The 19,273-nt window shown below is 50.8% G+C and overlaps 1 protein-coding gene across 3 annotated transcripts in view; it reads right to left on the bottom strand.

Annotated features, from left to right (window-relative positions):
- Positions 1–9,472, bottom strand: part of pelo (pelota mRNA surveillance and ribosome rescue factor) — a 65,647-nt gene extending 56,175 nt beyond the window's left edge. For 2 of the 3 annotated variants that reach the window (XM_085974625.1, XM_085974627.1), the window contains exons 1-5: positions 9,365–9,472; positions 6,822–6,914; positions 6,035–6,185; positions 1,272–1,362; positions 109–272 (exon numbers count right to left, since the gene is read on the bottom strand). In XM_085974625.1, the coding sequence (XP_085830751.1) occupies positions 109–272; positions 1,272–1,362; positions 6,035–6,185; positions 6,822–6,914; positions 9,365–9,405 (540 nt within the window). In that variant the 5' untranslated portion in view covers positions 9,406–9,472. Of the gene's footprint in view, positions 1–108; positions 273–1,271; positions 1,363–6,034; positions 6,186–6,821; positions 6,915–7,738; positions 8,392–9,364 lie in introns of those variants that run through there. The other variant, XM_085974626.1, reaches the window with a different exon arrangement.
- Between the last annotated feature and the right edge of the window lie 9,801 nt (positions 9,473–19,273).

The raw sequence follows: 19,273 nt of genomic DNA, 5'->3' as shown, positions 1-19,273 counted from the left end.
TGTCACAGTGCGTTAGATACACTATCCTTTCCCCCTCTGGGACCGGGTGTCACAGTGCGTTCTATACACTGTCCTTTCCATCTGGGACCGGGTGTCGCAGTGCGTTACCTTGTCGTGCTGCGTGCAGCTCCCCTTGCGTTTCCGTGGGATGGTGGTCTCCACTTTGGCCCTCAGGACAGTCATGCTGGACGTCACCAGGCAGATGTGTGCAAGTCCCTCCTGCATGATGACAGCCCCCACATCTGCATTGTGGGCGGGGTCACATGCCTGCTCTGGAACCAATGGGAGAAGAGAAGACGTCAAACTGCTGTGGGTCCGTGAGAACATCAGAACAGGAGGAGGCCATTCTGCCCCTCGAGCCTGTTCCGCCATTCAATGAGATCTTGGCCGATCTGTCCATCGGGATAGTATTGTTTAAGTGACTGGATTAATAATCCAGAGAAAGCACGATCAAATCCCATCATGGCAGTTTGAAAATTTGAATTCAGTTTAAATCTGAATCCCGTGTCAGCCGTGGCTCAGTGGGTAGCACTCTCTCGCCCCCGAGTCAGAAGGTCGTGGGTTCGAGCCCCATCCAGAGACTCGGGCCGCATAATCTAGGCCAACACTCCCCTCATTTCACCCCCGCCCCCCCCCGCCGGTTGCCAGTACGGAGGGAACGCTGCACTGTCGGGAGGTGCCGTCTTTCGGGTTGAGACGTTAAACCGAGGGCCCCGTCTGCCCTCTCAGGTGGGACATAAAATCCCACCAGGCTAACGGAAGAAGAGCAAGGGGAGTTCTCCCTCCCAGTGTCCTGGGGCCAAGATTTATCCCTCAATCAATACCTTAAAAAAACACAAAGAGGTGATTTGGTCATTTATCACAATGCTGTTTCTGGGATCTTGCTGTGCGCAACATGGCTGCCGCATTTTCCTAGACGACAACGGCCAATTCACTTCATTGGATGCGAGGCGCTTTTGGCACGTCCCGAGGATGTGACAGGCGCTGCAGAAATGCAAGTTCTTTCTTTTGATCCCTTTCTACACAGAGGAGGGTGACCTCACGTCGACCTGCGGGATTACTAGATCAGGCCTCTGGACGGTTGGTCCAGTATCATAACCGTGGCCCTACCATAGCCACGGATGGGGAAAATCCCAGCACCCAAACTCCCTCCCTTCCACCCACCCAGATCTTGCTTCCAGCGTACTGCAGGGAGAGATACAAAAGAAAGGAAATGAAGTGGGTGAGGAGGGGTTTTGATGGAGAGACCACCGGCCTCACTGAGCACGCACCGATCCGCTCCAGCACCACACTGTCCCACTGTTTCTTGGCCAGGGTGAACTTGCGGTTCATCTCCAGCTCGATGGTGTGATAGGCCCCCATCTGTAACAGAGAGAGAGGGTCAGTAGGGGGAAACCGCTATATTACATAGAATTTACAGCACAGAAACAGGCCATTCGGCCCAACCAGTCCATGCCGGCGTTTATGCTCCACTCGAGTCTCCTCCCATGCTCCTGATCCAACTCGATCAGCATAACCCTCTATTCCCATCTCCCTCTTATGCTTGTCCAGCCTCCCCTTAAATGCACCACATTCTCACCACCCTCTGCGTAAAGAAGCTTCTTCTGAATTCCCGATTGGATTTCTTGGTGACTATCTTCTATTGATGGCCTCTGGTATTGCTCTTTCCCACAAGTGGAAACATTCTCTCTGTGTCGACTCTTATCAAAATCTCTCATAATTTTAAAGACCTCTATTAGGTCACCCCTCAGCCTTCTCTTTTCAAGAGGAAAAAAAAGAGACCCAGTCTGTTCATCCTTTCCTGATAGGTATAAACTGACTGGGAACATAAGGAGTAGGCCACACAGCGCTTCGAGCCTGCTCCGCCATTCAATAATGCGTAGCAACCTTTTATGTGGCACCTTATCGAATGCCTTTTGGAAATCCAAATATACTACATCCACTGGTCCCCCTTTATCTACCCTGCTAGTTACATCCTCAAAAAACTCTAAGAAATTTGTTAAACACGATTTCCCGTTCATTAAAGCCATGTTGACTCCTGGCTTTGGTGAGACCACACCTGGAGCACTGTGCACAATTTTGGTCTCCTTACCTAAGGAAGGATATACTTGCCATAGAGGGAGTGCAACAAAGGTTCACGAGATTGATTCCTGGGATGGCGGGACTCGTATGAGAAGAGATTGTGTAAACTAGGCCTGTATTCTCTTGAATTCAGAAGAATGAGAGGGGATCTCATTGAAGCATAAACAATTATTACAGGGCTTGATAGGATGGATGCTGGGAGAATGTTTCCCTTAGCTGGGGAATCTAGAACCAGGGGCCACAGCCTCAGGATAAGGGGTAGGCCATTCAGGACTGAGATGAGAAGAAATTTCTTCACACAGAGGGTGGTGAATCTTTGGAATTCTCTACCCCAGAGGGCTGTGGAGGCTCAGTCATTGGGTATATTCAAAACAGATGTCGATAGATTTCTGACTAGTAAAGGCATCAAGGGATATGGCAATAGGGCCGGTGAATGGAATTGAGGCAGAAGATCAGCCATGATCTCATTGAATGGCGGAGCAGGCTCGAAGAGCCGAATGGCCTACTCCTGCTCCTGTTTCTTATGTTCTTAAGGACATACTTGCCTTAGAGGCGGTGCAACAAAGGTTCACTAGATTGATCCATGGGATAAGCAGGTTTTTTTTAAATTCGTTCCTGGGATGTGGGCATCGCTGGCAAGGCCAGCATTTATTGCCCATCCCTAATTGCCCTTGAGAAGGTGGTGGTAATCCGCCTTCTTGAACTGCTGCAGGCCTTGTGGTGAAGGTACTCCCACAGTGCTGTTAGGGAGGGAGTTCCAGGATTTTGACGCAGCGACGATGAAGGAACGTCAATATATTTCCAAGTCAGGATGGTGGGGAACTTGGAAGCGGTGGTGTTCCCATGCGCCTGCTGCCCTTGTCCTTCTAGGTGGTAGAGGTCGCGGGTTTGGGAGGTGCTGCCGAAGGAGCCTTGGCGTGTTGGCATAGGGTTCTCCTATGAGGAGAGATTGAGCCTATATTCTCTGCAGTTTAGAAGAATGAGAGATGATCTCATTGAAACATGTAAAATTCTGAGGGAGATTGACAGGATAGATGCTGAGAGATTGTTTCCCCTGGCTGGAGAGTCTTGATCTAGGGGCATAGTCTCAGGATAAAGGGGCAGCCATTTAAGACTGAGATAAAAAACACAGAAGATAGGAGCAGGAGTAGGCCATTCAGCCCCTCGAGCCTGCTCTACTATTCAATGAGATCATGGCTGATCATCCAATTTCAGTACCCTGTGTGGTAAACCACTGTCGTTCACTGTGTTCACTATTGTTGTTGTTGTTGTTGTTCACTCTTGTTTCACTGTTATACCTGACTATGCCTCAGTTGACTCCGCCCTTGGCTACCTGGTATAAGGACGGCTGCACGGCAGCTCTCTGCCATTCGGTCGTCCACTAGAGGCATAGTCCTGATCTGTTTGTAGCTGCATTCAGTAGTTAATAAAAGCCTGTTGTTCTGAACTCTACTCAGCCTTTTATTAGAATCGATAGCGCATCACCCTGTCCCTGACTTCTCCCCATATCCCTTGATCCCTTTAGCCTTAAGAAATATATCCAACTCCTTCTTGAATATATTTAATGAATTGGCCTCAACTGCCTTCTGTGGTAGAGAATTCCACAGGTTCACCACTCTCTGGGTGAAGAAATTCCTCCTCATCTCTGTCCTAAATGGCTTACCCCTTATCCTTAGACTGTGACCCCTGGTTCTGGACTCCCCTGCCATCGGGAACAGCCTTCCTGCATCTAGTCTGTCTAGTCCTGTTAGAATTTTATAAGTTTCAATGAGATCCCCACTCATTCTTCTAAACTCCAGCGAGTATAAGCCCAATCGACCCAATCTCTCCTCATACGTCATTCCTGCCATCCCAGGTATCAGTCTGGTGAATCTTCACTGCACTCCCTCCATGGCAAAAACATCCTTCCCCAGATAAGGTGACCAAAACTGCACACAATACTCAAGGTGTGGTCTCACCAAGGCCCTGTACAACTGCAGCAAGACATCATTGTTCTTGTACTCAAACCCTCTCGCTACGAAGGCCAACATACCATTTGCCTTCTTAACCGCCTGCTGCACCTGCATGCTTACCTACAGTGACTGGTGCACAAGGACACCCAGGTCTCGTTGCACTTCCCCTTCTCCCAATCTATTGCCGTTCAGATAATAATCTGCCTTCTTGTTTTTGCCACCAAAGTGAATAACCTCGCATTTATCCACATTATACTGCATCTGCCATGCTTCTGCCCAATCACCCAACCTGTCCAAATCATACTGGAGTTTCTCGGCATCCTCCTCACAGCACACACGCCCACCCAGCTTTGTGTCATCTGCAAATTTGGAGATATTACATCTAGTTCCCTCATCTAGATCATTAATATATATTGTGAATAGCTGGGGTCCAAGGACCGATCCCTGCGGTACCCCACTAGTCACTGCCTGCCACTCGGAAAAAGAGCCGTTTATTCCAACTCTTTGCTTTCTGTCCGCCAACCAGTTCTCTATCCAAGTCAGTACCTTGCCCCCAATCCCATGTGCCTTAACTTTACACGCTAATCTCTTAAACACCTTATCGAAAGCCTTTTGAAAGTCCAAATACACCACATCCACTGGTTCTCCCTTATCTATTCTACCAGTTACATCCTCAAAAAATTCCAGTAGATTAGTCAAGCACGATGAGGAGAAATGTTTTCACACAGGAGGGTTGTGAATCTTTGGAATTCTCTACCCCAAAGGACTGTGGATGCTGAATCGTTGAGTATATTCAAGGCTGAGATCGATAGATTTTTGGAGAATCCAGGGATATGGGAATCGGGCGGGAAAGTGGAGTTGAGGTAGAAGATCAGCCATGATCTTATTGAATGGTGGAGCAGGCTCGAAGTGTCGTATGGCCTTCTCCCGCTCTTCTTTTATAACCCTGGGATGTAGGCCATCAGGTCCAGGGGATTTGTCGGATTTCAGTCCCATTAGCTTCTCAAATACTTTTTCTCTAATGATTTTAATTACTTTAGGTTCCTCACTCTTATTAGCCCCTTAGTTCCCCACGGTTTTTGGTATACTTTTAGTGTCCTCTACTAAAACAGTTACAAAATATTTGTTTAAAGTCTCTGCCATTTCGTATAACCTCGCATTTCTGGCATCATCCTTGTAAATTTTTGCAGTGCCTCTATATCCTTTTTATAATATGCGACCAGCACTGTACACAGTACTCCAAGTGTGGTCTACCAAAGGTTCGATACAACTTTAACATAAACTTCTCCACTTTTCAATTCTATTCCTCTAGAAATAAACTTTGCTCAATTGCAAACCTATATATAAACCTACTGAAACCCCCGATTAGATCTCAGCCTGTAACTCACTCCCGGGAACCTGTTATTCTATAATATAAATCCACCCGAACCCCTCGATTAGATTCCAGCCTGTATTTCACTCCTGCGTATCTGTTATTCAATATATAAACCCCCCGCCCCCCGAACCCCTCGATTAGATTCCAGCCCGTAACTCATTCCTGGGTATCTGTTATTCGATATATAAACCTCCCCCCGAACCCCTCGATTAGATTCCAGCCTGTAACTCACTCCCGGGTATCTGTTATTCTATATATAAACCCCCCAAACCCCTCGATTAGATTCCAGCCTGTAACACACTCCCGGGTATCTGTTATTCTATACATAAACCCCCTGAGCCCCTCGATTAGATTCCAGCCTGTAACTCACTCCCGGGTATCTGTTATTCTATATATAAACCACCCGAACCCCTTGATTAGATTCCAGTCTGTAACTCACTCCCGGGTATCTGTTGTTCTATATATAAACCCCTTGAACCCCTTGATTAGATTCCAGCCTGTAACTCACTCCTGGGTATGTTATTCTATATATAAACCCCCCGAACCCCTCGATTAGATTCCAGCCTGTATCTCACTCCCAGGATATCTGTTATTCTATATATAAACCCCCCGAACCCCTCCTCACCTTTACATACTCGTTCTCCTGAATGTTGGTCCCCTTCACTCGTAACATACATGCCTGCGCATCAAAGTCAATGGTCTCCACACAGATAGTGAGGGTCGTTCGAACCCGGTTACTGCCCACGCTACCCGTTGCCGATTCCGTCTGCACCTTCCTGTAAAGAAGCACAAGCACTGAGCCACACAGAGCAGGAAAGGCCCAGGCTCCACCCCCACCCGGCCTGTGCCGAGTTAGCCGAGAGGGTGGCCAGAACTGCCCTCGGCACCCTGGGACTGGCCGGGTGGGGGGATGGTGCGGGAGAGACAAATCAGCAGGGTTACTGCTCCTGATCGCTGTCCACGAACCCTGGGCAGTGTATGTCTGTATCCACGTGCGTGCGCGAGAATTGTGTGGGTCTGTGTGCGTGCATCTGCGCCTCTGTGCGCGCCTTTGTGTTGTGTGCCCATGCGCTGGGTGGAGACAGAATTGGGACTGGTGATGATGCCCAGTGTGGTGGATCATCTTGCCAACGCTAGGCCGACGGATGTTGACCCGCAGTGCGCAGGATGGAGCGAGCTCGGCTCCTGCCCAATGTTCCCTCTTATTTTTTTTTTCCCCGGCGCGCAGGCCCTTTAACCGGCCCATCCAAATTTCCGCGCATTTGAGCGGCCTGCGCGGGACCTCCAGGCCGCCGTGCAACTTAACAGGAACGTTGCTCCTGCCCCCCGCCCCCCTCCCCCTCCCTCGAGCAGGCCAGACAGCAGCAGGTCCCCCTTGGTCCCTCCCAGACGTCACCCACCCCCGTCTGTACCTGAAGGTGGAAGCCCGCAGGCTGTCTTTGATCTGCAGCAGGTTGTAGGTGTGCCACATGTCCTCCGACTCCTCGGGCATCAGGGTCACCTGGCTGCAGGGGAAAAACACAACCGTGAAGGCCACTCGCAAGACAACACTGCGGGATTGCAAAGTCAGCAGGACCCGTGAAGGCCACTGAAACGGGGCCAGCGATATGGGGCAAATTAAACTCGCACACAGATACTGTGTGAAATTTGATTTTGAGATGTGGGCACCACTGGAAAGGGCGGTACTTGTTTTGCCCCAAGGGCATTAAGATTCAGCCATGTAGGGTGGGACTGGAGTCACGTGTAGGCTCAGACCGAGATGGGGCGTCAGATCCCCTTCCCGGAAGGACTGCGTTCAGTTCTGGGCACCGCACCTCAGGAAGGATATATTGGCCTTGGAGAGAGTGCAGCGCAGATTCACCAGAATGAAACCGGGGATAAAAGGGTTAACTTATGAGCCTGTTCCCCGCCATTCAATTAGATTGTGGCTGATCGGTATCTTAACTCCATTTACCCGCCTTTGCTCCATATCCTTCGATGCCCTTACCCAACAAAAATCTATCCATCTCTGTCTTGAAAGCTCCAATTGACATCCACAGCCTTTTTGGGGGAGAGTGTTCCAGATTTCCACTGCCCTTTGTGTGAAGAAGTGCTTCCTGACATCACCCCTGAACGGCCGAGCTCTAATTTTAAGGTTCTGCCCCCTTGTTCTGGATTCCGCACCCACCAGAGGAAATAGTATCTCTCCATCTACCCAATCAACTCCTTTCATCATCTTAAACACTTTGATCTGATCGCCCCTTAATCTTCTATATTTGAGGGAATACAAACCTAGTCTGCAACCTCTCCTCATAATTTAACCATTTTTTAAAAAGGAGAAAGACATCACCTTTCATGTCCTCAGGACGTCCCAAAGCGCTTCACAGCCAATGAAGTACTTTTGAAGTGTGGTCACTGTTGTAATGTAGGAAACGCCGCAGCCAATTTGCACACAGCAAGCTCCCACAAACAGCAATGTTATAATAACCAGATCATCTGTTTTTTAGTGATGTTGGTTGAGGGATAAATATTGGCCCCAGGGAGAACTCCCCCTGCTCCTCTTCCAATAGTGTTGTGGAAGTTTACGTCCACCTGAGAGGGCAGATGGGGCCCTCGGTTTAATGTCTCATCCCGAAAGACAGCACCTCCGACAGCGCAGCGCTCCCAGTAGTGGAACCGGGGTGTCGGCCTGGATGATGAGGGCACAAGTCTCTGGAGTTCTTTTGTATTTGTTCACTGGATGTGAGCATCGCTGGCAAGGCCAGCATTTATTCCCCAATTGCCCTCGAGAAGGTGGTGGTGAGCCGCCTTCATTAACCGCTGCAGTCCATGTGGTGAAGGTGCTCACACAGTGTTGTTAGGGAGGGAGTTCCAGGATTTTGAGCCAGCGACGATGAAGGAACGGCAATATATTTCCAAGTCAGGATGGTGCCAATCAAGCGGATCGAACCCACGACCTTCTGACTCATGGTTACCCCCAGTGCCCCGGTTGCCGGGGGGTGACCCCAAGCCCCCGGTTGCCGGGGGGGTTGACCACAGGCCCCCGGTTGCCAGGGGGGTTGACCACAGGCCCCCGGTTGCCAGGGGGTTGACCACAGGCCCCCGGTTGCCGGGGGGGTTGACCACAGGCCCCCGATTGCCGGGGGGGGGGGGGGTTGACCACAGGCCCCCGGTTGCCGGGGGGGTTGACCACAGGCCCCCGGTTGCCGGGGGGGTTGACCACAGGCCCCCGATTGCCGGGGGGGGGGGGGGGGGGGGGTTGACCACAGGCCCCCGGTTGCCGGGGGGGTTGACCACAGGCCCCCGGTTGCCGGGGGGGTTGACCACAGGCCCCCGGTTGCCGGGGGGGGTTGACCACAGGCCCCCGGTTGCCGGGGGGGTTGACCACAGGCCCCCGGTTGCCGGGGGGGTTGACCACAGGCCCCCGATTGCCGGGGGGGTTGACCACAGGCCCCCGATTGCCGGGGGGGGGGGGGGGGGTTGACCACAGGCCCCCGGTTGCCGGGGGGGTTGACCACAGGCCCCCGGTTGCCGGGGGGGTTGACCACAGGCCCCCGGTTGCCGGGGGGGGTTGACCACAGGCCCCCGGTTGCCGGGGGGGTTGACCACAGGCCCCCGGTTGCCGGGGGGGTTGACCACAGGCCCCCGATTGCCGGGGGGGGGGGGGGGGTTGACCACAGGCCCCCGGTTGCCGGGGGGGTTGACCACAGGCCCCCGGTTGCCGGGGGGGTTGACCACAGGCCCCCGATTGCCGGGGGGGGGGGGGGGGGGGGGGTTGACCACAGGCCCCCGGTTGCCGGGGGGGTTGACCACAGGCCCCCGGTTGCCGGGGGGGGGTTGACCACAGGCCCCCGGGTGACCAAAGTCTCGGCCCCCGGTTGCCGGGGTGACCAAAATCTCTCCCCCCGTTGCCGGGGTGACCAAAATCTCTCCCCCCCGTTGCCGGGGTGACCCCAAGCCCCGCCCCCTCGCTCACCCCGAGTTGTCTCGCTCGATCAGTTTGCTCAGCAGCTTCATCCCGGCGATCCCACCCGACACGCACCGCGCCCGCCCTACTGGCAGCGCCCTGTGACCCTGGCGACAGCGCCATCTTTAATAGGGGCACCGCATGCGCAGTGCGGACGCGGCCCGCCATCTTTAATAGGGGCACCGCATGCGCAATGCGGACGCGGACCGTCATCTTTAAATGATGCGCCGCATGCGTATTGAAGAAGGTGACCTGCCATCTTTACTAGGGGCGCCGCATGCGTATTGAAGAAGGTGACCCGCCATCTTTAATAGGGGCGCCGTATGCGCAGTGCGGACTGGATCCGCCATCTTTAATAGGGGCGCCGCATGCGTATTGAAGAAGGTGAACCGCCATCTTTCATAGGGGCGCCGCATGCGTATTGAAGAATGTGACCCGCCATCTTTAATAGGGGCGCCGCATGCATAGTGAGGAGGCGGCACGCCATCTTGACTACGGGCGCTGTGGGCACCAGAGGGACTGGAGGACATTATCAGCATCAGCATCCTCACCCCACCTTATCCTTGGTGCCTCTTTATAAAGGGGGTCTCTGTAAACCCTTAATGAGAGGAACATAGGAACAGCTCCTATTTCTTACGTGGTGGTGGCATAGTGGTTAGCACTGTTGCCTCACAGCGCCAGGGACCCGGGTTCGAATCCGGCCTCGGGTGACTGTGTGGAGTTTGCACATTCTCCCCGTGTTTGCGTGGGTTTCCTCCGGGTGCTCCGGTTTCCTCCCACAGTCCAAAGATGTGCGGGTTAGGTTGATTGGCTATGATAAATTGACCCTTAGTGTTAGGGGGATTAAATACGTGGGGTTACGGGGATAGGGTGGGATATGTGTTGGTGTAGGGGTTACGGGGATCGGGTGGGATATGTGTCGGTGCAGGCTCGATGGGCCGAAATGGCCTCTATCTGCACTGTGGGGTTTCTGTGATTCTGTGAATATAGGCCATTCAGCCCCTCGAGCCTCCTCGCCATTTAATGAGATCATGGCTAATCTGCGACCTAACTCCATATATCCGCCTTTGGCCCAATACCATTGGTTAACAAAAATCCATCAATCTACGATTTAAAATTAACAATTGATCCAGCATCGATTGCCGCTTGCGGAAGAGAGTGCCAAACTTCTACCACCCTTTGTGTGTAGAAGTGCTTCCTAATTTCACTCCTGCAAAGTCTGGATCTAATTTTTTAGACTGTGTCCCCTCCTCCTAGAATCCCCAACCAGCGGATATAGTTTCTCTCTACCCTATCCAGTCAACTTAATATCCTGAAAACTTCGATCAGATCACTCCTTAACCTTCTAAATTCTAGGGAATACAACCCTAGTTTGTGTAATCTCTCCTTGTAGCTACACCCTTCAAGTCTGGGTATCATTCTGGTAAACCGATGCTGCTCTCCCTCCACGGCCAATATAACAACAACAACAACTTGTATTTATATAACGCCTTTAATTTGACACTGATCCACATAAGGATAAATTAGGGCAGGGGACCAAAAGCTTGGTCAAAGAGGTAGGTTTTAAGGAGCGTTTTAAAGGAGGAGAGAGAGGTAGCGAGGCAGACAGGTTTAAGCAGAAAAGGCTAAACTATAGACCAGTTAGCCTAACATCTGTGGTAGGTAAAATTTTGGAGTCCATTATTAAGGAGACAGTAACAGGACATTTGGATAATCATAATTTAATAGGACAAAGTCAGCATGGTTTTATGAAGGGGAAGTCATGTTTGACAAATTTGCTGGAGTTCTTTGAGGAAGTAACATATAGGGTGGATAAAGGGGAACCAGTGGACGTAGTGTATTTAGACTTCCAAAAGGGATTTGACAAGGTGCCACACAAAAGATTATTGCTTAAGATAAAAAATCACGGGATTGGGGGTAATATTCTGGCGTGGATAGAGGATTGGCTATCTAACAGAAGGCAGAGAGTTGGGATAAATGGTTCATTCTCAGACTGGCAATCAGTAACTAGTGGTGTTCCGCAGGGGTCAGTGCTGGGTCCCCAACTCTTTACAATCTATATTAACGATTTGGAGGAGGGGACCGAGTGTAACATATCAAAGTTTGCAGATGATACTAAGATGGGAGGGAAAGTAGTGAGTGAGGAGGACATTAAAAACCTGTAAGGGGACATAGACAGGCTAAGTAAGTGGGCAGAGATTTGTCAGATGGAATACAATACTGGAAAGTGTGAGGTTATGCACTTTGGCAGGAAAAATCGTAGAGCAAGTTATTATCTTAATGGCAAGAAACTGGAAAGTACTGAAGTACAAAGGGATCTGGGGGTCCTGGTGCACGAAACTCAAAAGGTTAGTATGCAGGTGCAGCAAGTGATTAAGAAGGCCAATGGAATGTTGGCTTTCATTGCTAGGGGGATAGAATATAAAAACAGGGAGGTATTGCTTCAGTTGTACAAGGTATTGGTGAGACCGCACCTGGAATACTGCGTACAGTTTTGGTGTCCATACTTAAGAAAGGACATACTTGCTCTCGAGTCAGTACAAAGAAGGTTCACTCGGGGATGGACATATGAGGAGAGGTTGAGTAGATTGGGACTCTACTCATTGGAGTTCAGAAGAATGAGAGGCGATCTTATTGAAACTTACAAGATTGTGAAACATAGAAACATAGAAGATAGGAGCAGGAGTAGGCCATTTGGCCCTTCGAGCCTGCTCCGCCATTCAACGAGATCATGGCTGATCATCCAAACCCTAGCACCCGGTCCCTACACCGACAGCCATCCCACCCAAGCCCTATCCCCGTAACCCTGTAACCCCACGTATTTAATCCCCCCTAACACTAAGGGCCAATTTTTTTTTATCACAGCCAATCAACCTAACCCGCACATCTTTGGACAGTGGGAGGAAACCGGAGCACCCGGAGGAAACCCACGCAAACACGAGGAGAACGTGCAAACTCCACACAGACAGTCACCCGAGGCCGGATTTGAACCCGGGTCCCTGGCGCTGTGAGGCAACAGTGCTAACCACTATGCCACCGTGAAGGGGTTGGATCGGGTGGATGCGGGGAGGATGTTCCCGATGATGGGTGAAACTAGAACTAAGGGGCATAGTCTTAGAATAAGGGGCTGCTCTTTCAAAACTGAGATGAGGAGGAACTACTTCACTCAGAGGGTGGTAGGTCCATGGAATATGCTGCCCCAAAAAGCTGTAGAAGCTACATCATTACATAAATTTAAAACAGAAATAGACAGTTTCCTAGAAGTAAAGGGAATTAAGGGTTACGGGGAGCGGGCAGGAATTTGGACATGAGACTAGGTTCGGATCGGTCATGGCCCTGTGGGTAGCGGAGCGGGCCCAGGGGCCGTGTAGCCTGATTCTGCTCCTATTTCATGTGTCTAATTCTGTTAGATTCAGGAGATGGTTCTATGATAGTGGATTGGCGGTTAGGATCAGATCAGCCATGATCTTATTGAATGGCGGAGCAGGCTCGAGGGGCCGATTGGCCTACTCCTGCTCCTATTTCTTATGTTCTTATGTAGGCAACAGAAGGCACGGCCACCAAAGATTGAGCGATTATAATCAGGGATGCTCAAGTGGGCAGCATTAGAGGAGCGCAGATATCTCAGGGGTTTGTGGGGCTCAAGGAGATTACAGAGATAGGAAGGGGCGAGGCCATGGGGGGATTTGAAAATGAGGATGAGAATTTTGAAATTGAGGCGTTGCTTCACCAGGAGCCAATGTAGGTCAGTGAGCAAAAAAGGGTGATATCCTTCCAGTGTCAGCTGTGGCTCAGTTGGTAGCACACTCACCTCTGAGTCAGAAGGATGTGGCATTCGTAATAAGGTGGATGAATTAACTGGGCAAATAGAGGTAAACGAATATGATATGATTGGGATTACGGAGACATGGCTCCAGGGTGACCAAGGCTGGGAACTCAACATCCAGGGGTATTCAATATTCAGGAAAGATAGGCAAAAAGGAAAAGGAGGTGGGGTAGCATTGCTGGTTAAAGAGGGGATTAACACAATTGAAAGGAAGGATATTAGCTCTGATGATGTGGAATCTGTATGGGTAGTACTGAGAAATACCAAGGGGCAGAAAATGTCAGTGGGAGTGGTATATAGACCCCCAAACAGAAATGCGGAGGTTGGGGATGGCATTAAAAGGGAAATTAGAGAAGGGTGCAATAAGGGCACAGCAGTTATCATGGATGACTTTAATCTACATATAGATTGGGCTAACCAAATTAGTAACAATACTGTGGAGGAGGAATTCCTGGAGTGTATACGGGATGGTTTCCTGGACCAATATGTCGAAGAACCAACTGGAGATCAGGCCATCTTAGACTGGGTATTATGTACTGAGAAAGGATTGATTAGCAGTCTTGTCGTGCGAGGCCCCTTGGGTTGGAGCGATCATAATATGATAGAATTCTTCATTAAGATGGAGAGTGAAGTAGTTGACTCAGAGACTAAGGTCCTGAATTTAAATAAAGGAAACTACGATGGTATGAGGCGCGAGTTGGGTAGGATTGATTGGGGAATGCCACTCAAAGGGTTGACGGTGGATAGGCAATGGCAAACATTCAAAGATCGCATGGATGAACTACAGAATTTGTTCACCCCAGTTTGACATAAAAATAAAACAAAAAAGGTGACTCAACCGTGGCTAACAAGGGAAATTAGGGATAGCATAACATCCAAGGAGAGGACACATAAATTGGCCAGAAACAGCAGTAAACCTGAGGATTGGGAGCAGTTTAGGATTCAGCAAAGGAGGACAAAGGGATTAATTAAGAGGAGGAAAATAGAGTATGAGAGAAAGCTTTCAGGGAACGTAAAAACTGACTGTAAAAGCTTTTATAGATATGTGAAGAGAAAAAGATTGGTAAAGTCAAGCGTAGGTTCTTTGCAGTCAGAATCAGGGGAATTTATAATGGGGAACAAAGAAATGACAGACCAATTAAATACATACTTTGGTTCTGTCTTCACAAAGGAGGACACAAATAACCTCCCAGAGATGTCGGGGAACATAGGGTCTGATGAAAGGGAGGAACTGAAAGAAATCAGTATTTGTAGGGAAATGGTGTTAGGGAAATTGACGGGATTGAAGGCTGATAAATCCCCAGGGCCTGATAATCTACATCCTAGGGTACTTAAAGAAGTGGCCCTAGAAATAGTAGATGCATTGCTGGTCATCTTACAAAATTCGATAGACTCTGGAACAGTACCCATGGATTGGAGGGTAGCTAATGTTACCCCACTATTCAAAAAAGGTGGTAGAGAGAAAACGGGGAATTATAGACCGGTAAGCCTGACATCGGTAGTGGGGAAAATGCTAGAGTCCATTATAAAAGATGTACTAGCAGAGCTTTGGAAAACAGTGACATGATCAGACAAAGTCAACATGGATTTACAAAAGGTAAACCGTGCTTGACTAATCTACTGGAATTTTTTGAGGATGTAACTGGTAAAATAGATAAGGGAGAACCAGTGGATGTGGTGTATTTGGACTTTCAGGAGGCTTTCGATAAGGTCCCGCATAAGAGATTAGCGTGTAAAGTTAAGGCACATGGGATTGGGGGCAAGGTATTCACAGAATCACAGAAACCTCACAGTGCAGATAGAGGCCATTTCGGCCCATCGAGCCTGCACCGACACATATCCCACCCGATCCCCGTAACCCCTACACCAACACATATCCCACCCTATCCCCGTAACCCCACGTATTTAATCCCCCTAACACTAAAGGTCAATTTATCATGGCCAATCAACCTAACCCGCACATCTTTGGACTATGGGAGGAAACCGGAGCACCCGGAGGAAACCCACGCAAACACGGGGAGAATGTGCAAACTCCACACAGACAGTCGCCCGAGGCCGGATTCGAACCCGGGTCCCTGGCGCTGTGATGCAACAGTGCTAACCACTATGACACCGTTGGTTGGCAGGCAGAAAGCAAAGGGTCTTTTCCCGAGTGGCAGGCAGTGACGAGTGAGGTACCGCAAGGATCGGTCCTAGGACCCTAGCTATTCACAATATATATTAATGATCTAGACGAGGGAACTAGATGTAATATCTCCAAGTTTGCACACGACACAAAGCTGGGTGGGCGTGTGTGCTGTGAGGAGGATGCCGAGAAACTCCAGTATGATTTGGACAGGTTGGGTGATTGGGCAGAAGCATGGCAGATGCAATATAATGTGGATAAATGCGAGGTTATCCACTTTGGTGTCAAAAACAGGAAGACTGATTATTATCTGAATGGCAATAGATTGGGAGAAGGGGAAGTGCAACGAGACTTGGGTGTCCTTGTGCACCATTCGCTGAAGGTAAGCATGCAGGTGCAGCAGGCGGTTAAGATGGCAAATGGTATGCTGGCCTTCGTAGCGAGAGAGTTCAAGTATAGGAACAAGGATGTCTTGCTGCAGTTGTACAGGACCTTGGTGAGACCACATCTTGAGTATTGTGTGCAGTTTTGGTCGCCTTATCTGAGGAAGGATGTTCTTGCCATGGAGGGAGTGCAGCGAAGATTCACCAGGCTGATACCTGGGATGGCAGGAATGACGTATGAGGAGAGATTGGGTCAATTGGGCTTATACTCGCTGGAGTTTAGAAGAATGAGTGGGGATCTCATTGAAACTTATACAATTCTAACAGGACTAGACAGACTAGATGCAGGAAGGATGTTCCCGATGGCCGGGGAGTCCAGAACCAGGGGTCACAGTCTAAGGATAAGAGGTAAGCCATTTAGGACTGAGATGAGGGGGAATTTCTTCACCGAGAGTGTGGTGAACCTGTGGAATTCTCTACTGATGTGCCTCAATAATCCCGAGACTCGATGTTGGCGGAACAAAACAAGGCTTTTATTAACTTAGAAGATAACACGCAGTGGAGAGAGGTATCTTCCATCTGGAGCTCTGCAGTACTGGATATGAGGCCAGACTGAGCTGGCTTACATAGAGGCCAGGTATGGGCGGAGCCCTACACACAACACATTCCATACATTCCAATATACAATACAATGGTGAGGAGAAACCTGAAACCAACCACAGTCACAGGCAATACAATGGTGAGGGGAAACGTGAAACCAACCACAGTCACAGGCAGTGATGAATGGAATATTTCATCACATTCACCCCTTCTATAGATTTAGTCTGTTCGGGGGTTTGGTAGTCCTCTGCGACCGACGTGGCTGTTGTGGTGTCGCGGGTGTCGGCTGGGTGTCCCCGGTGGCCTCCTGGGTCTCTGCCGGGGGTGCTGCCAGGGTTGTTGAAGGGGTAGTTGGTGGGGGTGCCGTTGGTCGATGTCCTTCCAGGGGTGATGAAAGAGTAGTGGGTGGGTAAGAGTTGCTGTGGTCGTTGTTGCTGCTATTGCCGTGGTTGTTGTCGTTACCGGCTGGGGCGACGTCTTTTATTGACACGGTGTCCTCCCTTCCGTCGGCGTGCCGGACATACGCGTATTGGGGGTTGGCGTGGAGTAGGTGCACTGGCTCCACGAGAGGGTCCGTCTTATGGCCCCTCACATGCCTTCGCACGAATACCGGACCTGGGGTGGAGAGCCATGACGGCATGGATACGCCTGAGGTGGATTTCCGGGGAAAGCTAAACATTCGTTTATGAGGCGTGGCATTAGTGGCAGTACACAATAGCGACCGTATCGAATGGAGCACATCTGAGAGGACTTCCTGCCAGCGGGAGCTAGGGAGGCCCTTGGTCCTTAGAGCTAGAGTGACTGCTTTCCATACTGTCCCGTTCTTTCGCTCCACTTCACCGTTACCCCGGGGGTTGTAGCTGGTGGTACGGCTCGTGGCGATACCCCTGGACAGCATGTACTGGCGTAGCTCTTCACTCATGAAGGACGCCCCCCTATCCGTGTAGATGTAGCTCGGCATACCGAACAGGCAGAACAGGCTGTTGAGGCATTTAATGACCGTGGTGCTGGTCATGTCTGGGCAGGGGAAGGCGAATGGGAACCGGGAGTATTCGTCCACAATGTTCAGGAAGTAAACATTGCGGTCGACGGACGGGAGGGGGCCCTTGAAATCTAAGCTGAGCCGCTCAAAGGGCCGTGTAGCTTTGATTAAGTGGGCTCTATCAGGGTGGTAGAACCGAGGCTTGCACTCAGCGCAAGTGCGGCAGTTCCTGGTCAGGGACCAAACTTCCTCAATCGAGTAGGGTAAGTTGCGGGACTTTATGAAGTGGAACAGCCGCGTGACCCCTGGGTGGCAGAGGTCGTTGTGGAGGGTCTGTAGCCGATCCCCGGTGGCGCTGGCACACATCCCTCGTGAGAGGGCATCTGGGGATTCGTTAAGGGCCCCTGGCCGGTAAATGATGTCATACTCGAAGGTGGAGAGCTCGATCCGCCACCTAAGAATCTTATCATTTTTGATCTTCCCCCTCTGTTTATTATTGAATATAAACGCTACCGACCGCTGGTCGGTAAGTAGGGTGAAGCGTTTGCCGGCTAGGTAGTGGCGCCAGTGGCGCACTGCCTCCACGATGGCTTGGGCCTCCTTTTCCACGGAGGAGTGTCTGATCTCGGGCCCTTGGAGGGTCCTCGAGAAGAAAGCTACGGGCCGCCCCGCCTGGTTGAGGGTGGCCGCCAAGGCAAAGTCAGACGCATCACTTTCCACTTGAAATGGAGTGTTCTCGTCCACTGCCTGTAGCGTGGCCCGCTCAATATCCTGCTTAATGCTTTTGAAGGCGGCGTGGGCCTCAGCAGAGAGCGGAAAAGAGGATGCTTTCAAGAGGGGCGGGCTTTGTCGGAGTAGTTGGGGACCCATTGGGAATAATAAGAAAATAACCCCAGGCACCTTTTCAGGGCTTTGGGAGTGTTGGGCAGGGGCAGCTCCCGTAGGGGGCGCAATCGGTCGGGGTCTGGTCCGATTTCCCCATTCTCCACCACGCTGCCTAGTATGCAGAGGCGCGTGGTGTTGAAAACGCACTTGTCCTCGTTGTAGGTGAGGTTGAGTTTTTGTGCGGTTTTCAGGAACCTCTCGAGGTTCGAGTCGTGATCCTGCTGGTTGTGACCGCAGATGGTGACGTTGTCGAGGTAGGGGAAGGTTGCCTGCAAGTGGTGGTCATCGACCATGCGATCCATCTCCCTCTGGAAGACCGAGACCCCATTCGTCACCCCAAAGGGGACTCTGAGGAATTGGTAGAGGCGTCCGTTCGCCTCGAAGGCGGTGTACGGGCGGTCCTCTGGTCTGATAGGGAGCTGGTGGTACGCTGACTTGAGGTCGATGGTGGAGAACACCCGGTATTGGGCGATTTGGTTCAACATTTCTGATATGCGGGGTAGTGGGTAGGCGTCTAGTTGGGTGTACCTGTTGATCGTTTGGCTATAGTCGATCACCATCCGTTTCTTCTCGCTACCCCTTACCACCACCACTTGGGCACGCCACGGGCTATTGCTGCATTCAATAATGCGCTCTTTCAGGAGCCTGTCTACCTCGGTCGCGATAAACCGCCTGTCCTCCCAGCTGTACCTCCTGCTTTTGGTCGCTATTGGCCGGCAGTTAGGGGTAAGGTTCGCGAATAGCGAAGGCGGCTTTACCTTCAGGGTAGCCAGGCCGCACACTGTGAGGGGCGGCTGGGACCCACCGTACTTGAGCGTGATGCTTTGGTGGTTGCACTGGAAATCCAGGCCCAAGATCACGCTCGCGCATAGATTCTTCATGATTAATATTTTAAAATTATCGTATACAGTCCCGTTAATGGACAATTGTACCGTGCAGTAACCCAGAATGGTCGATGTCTGGGTTTTATCAGCCATAGAGATGGTACCCCAAGTAGGGACCACCTTTAGGGAGAGTTGTTGTGCCAGTTCAGGGTGGATAAAACTCTCCGTGCTTCCACTGTCAATTAAACATTTAACCCCGCACCCGTTTACCTCGATGTCCACCATTGATTTGG

The sequence above is a fragment of the Somniosus microcephalus genome, unplaced genomic scaffold (genome assembly GCF_052327205.1).
Source record: "Somniosus microcephalus isolate GS21.2 unplaced genomic scaffold, FLI_Smic_1.0 unresolved_chr1, whole genome shotgun sequence".
Lineage (NCBI taxonomy): Eukaryota > Metazoa > Chordata > Chondrichthyes > Squaliformes > Somniosidae > Somniosus > Somniosus microcephalus.
Note: the sequence above shows the minus strand (reverse complement) of the source record. Positions and strands in the feature narration are given on the sequence as shown.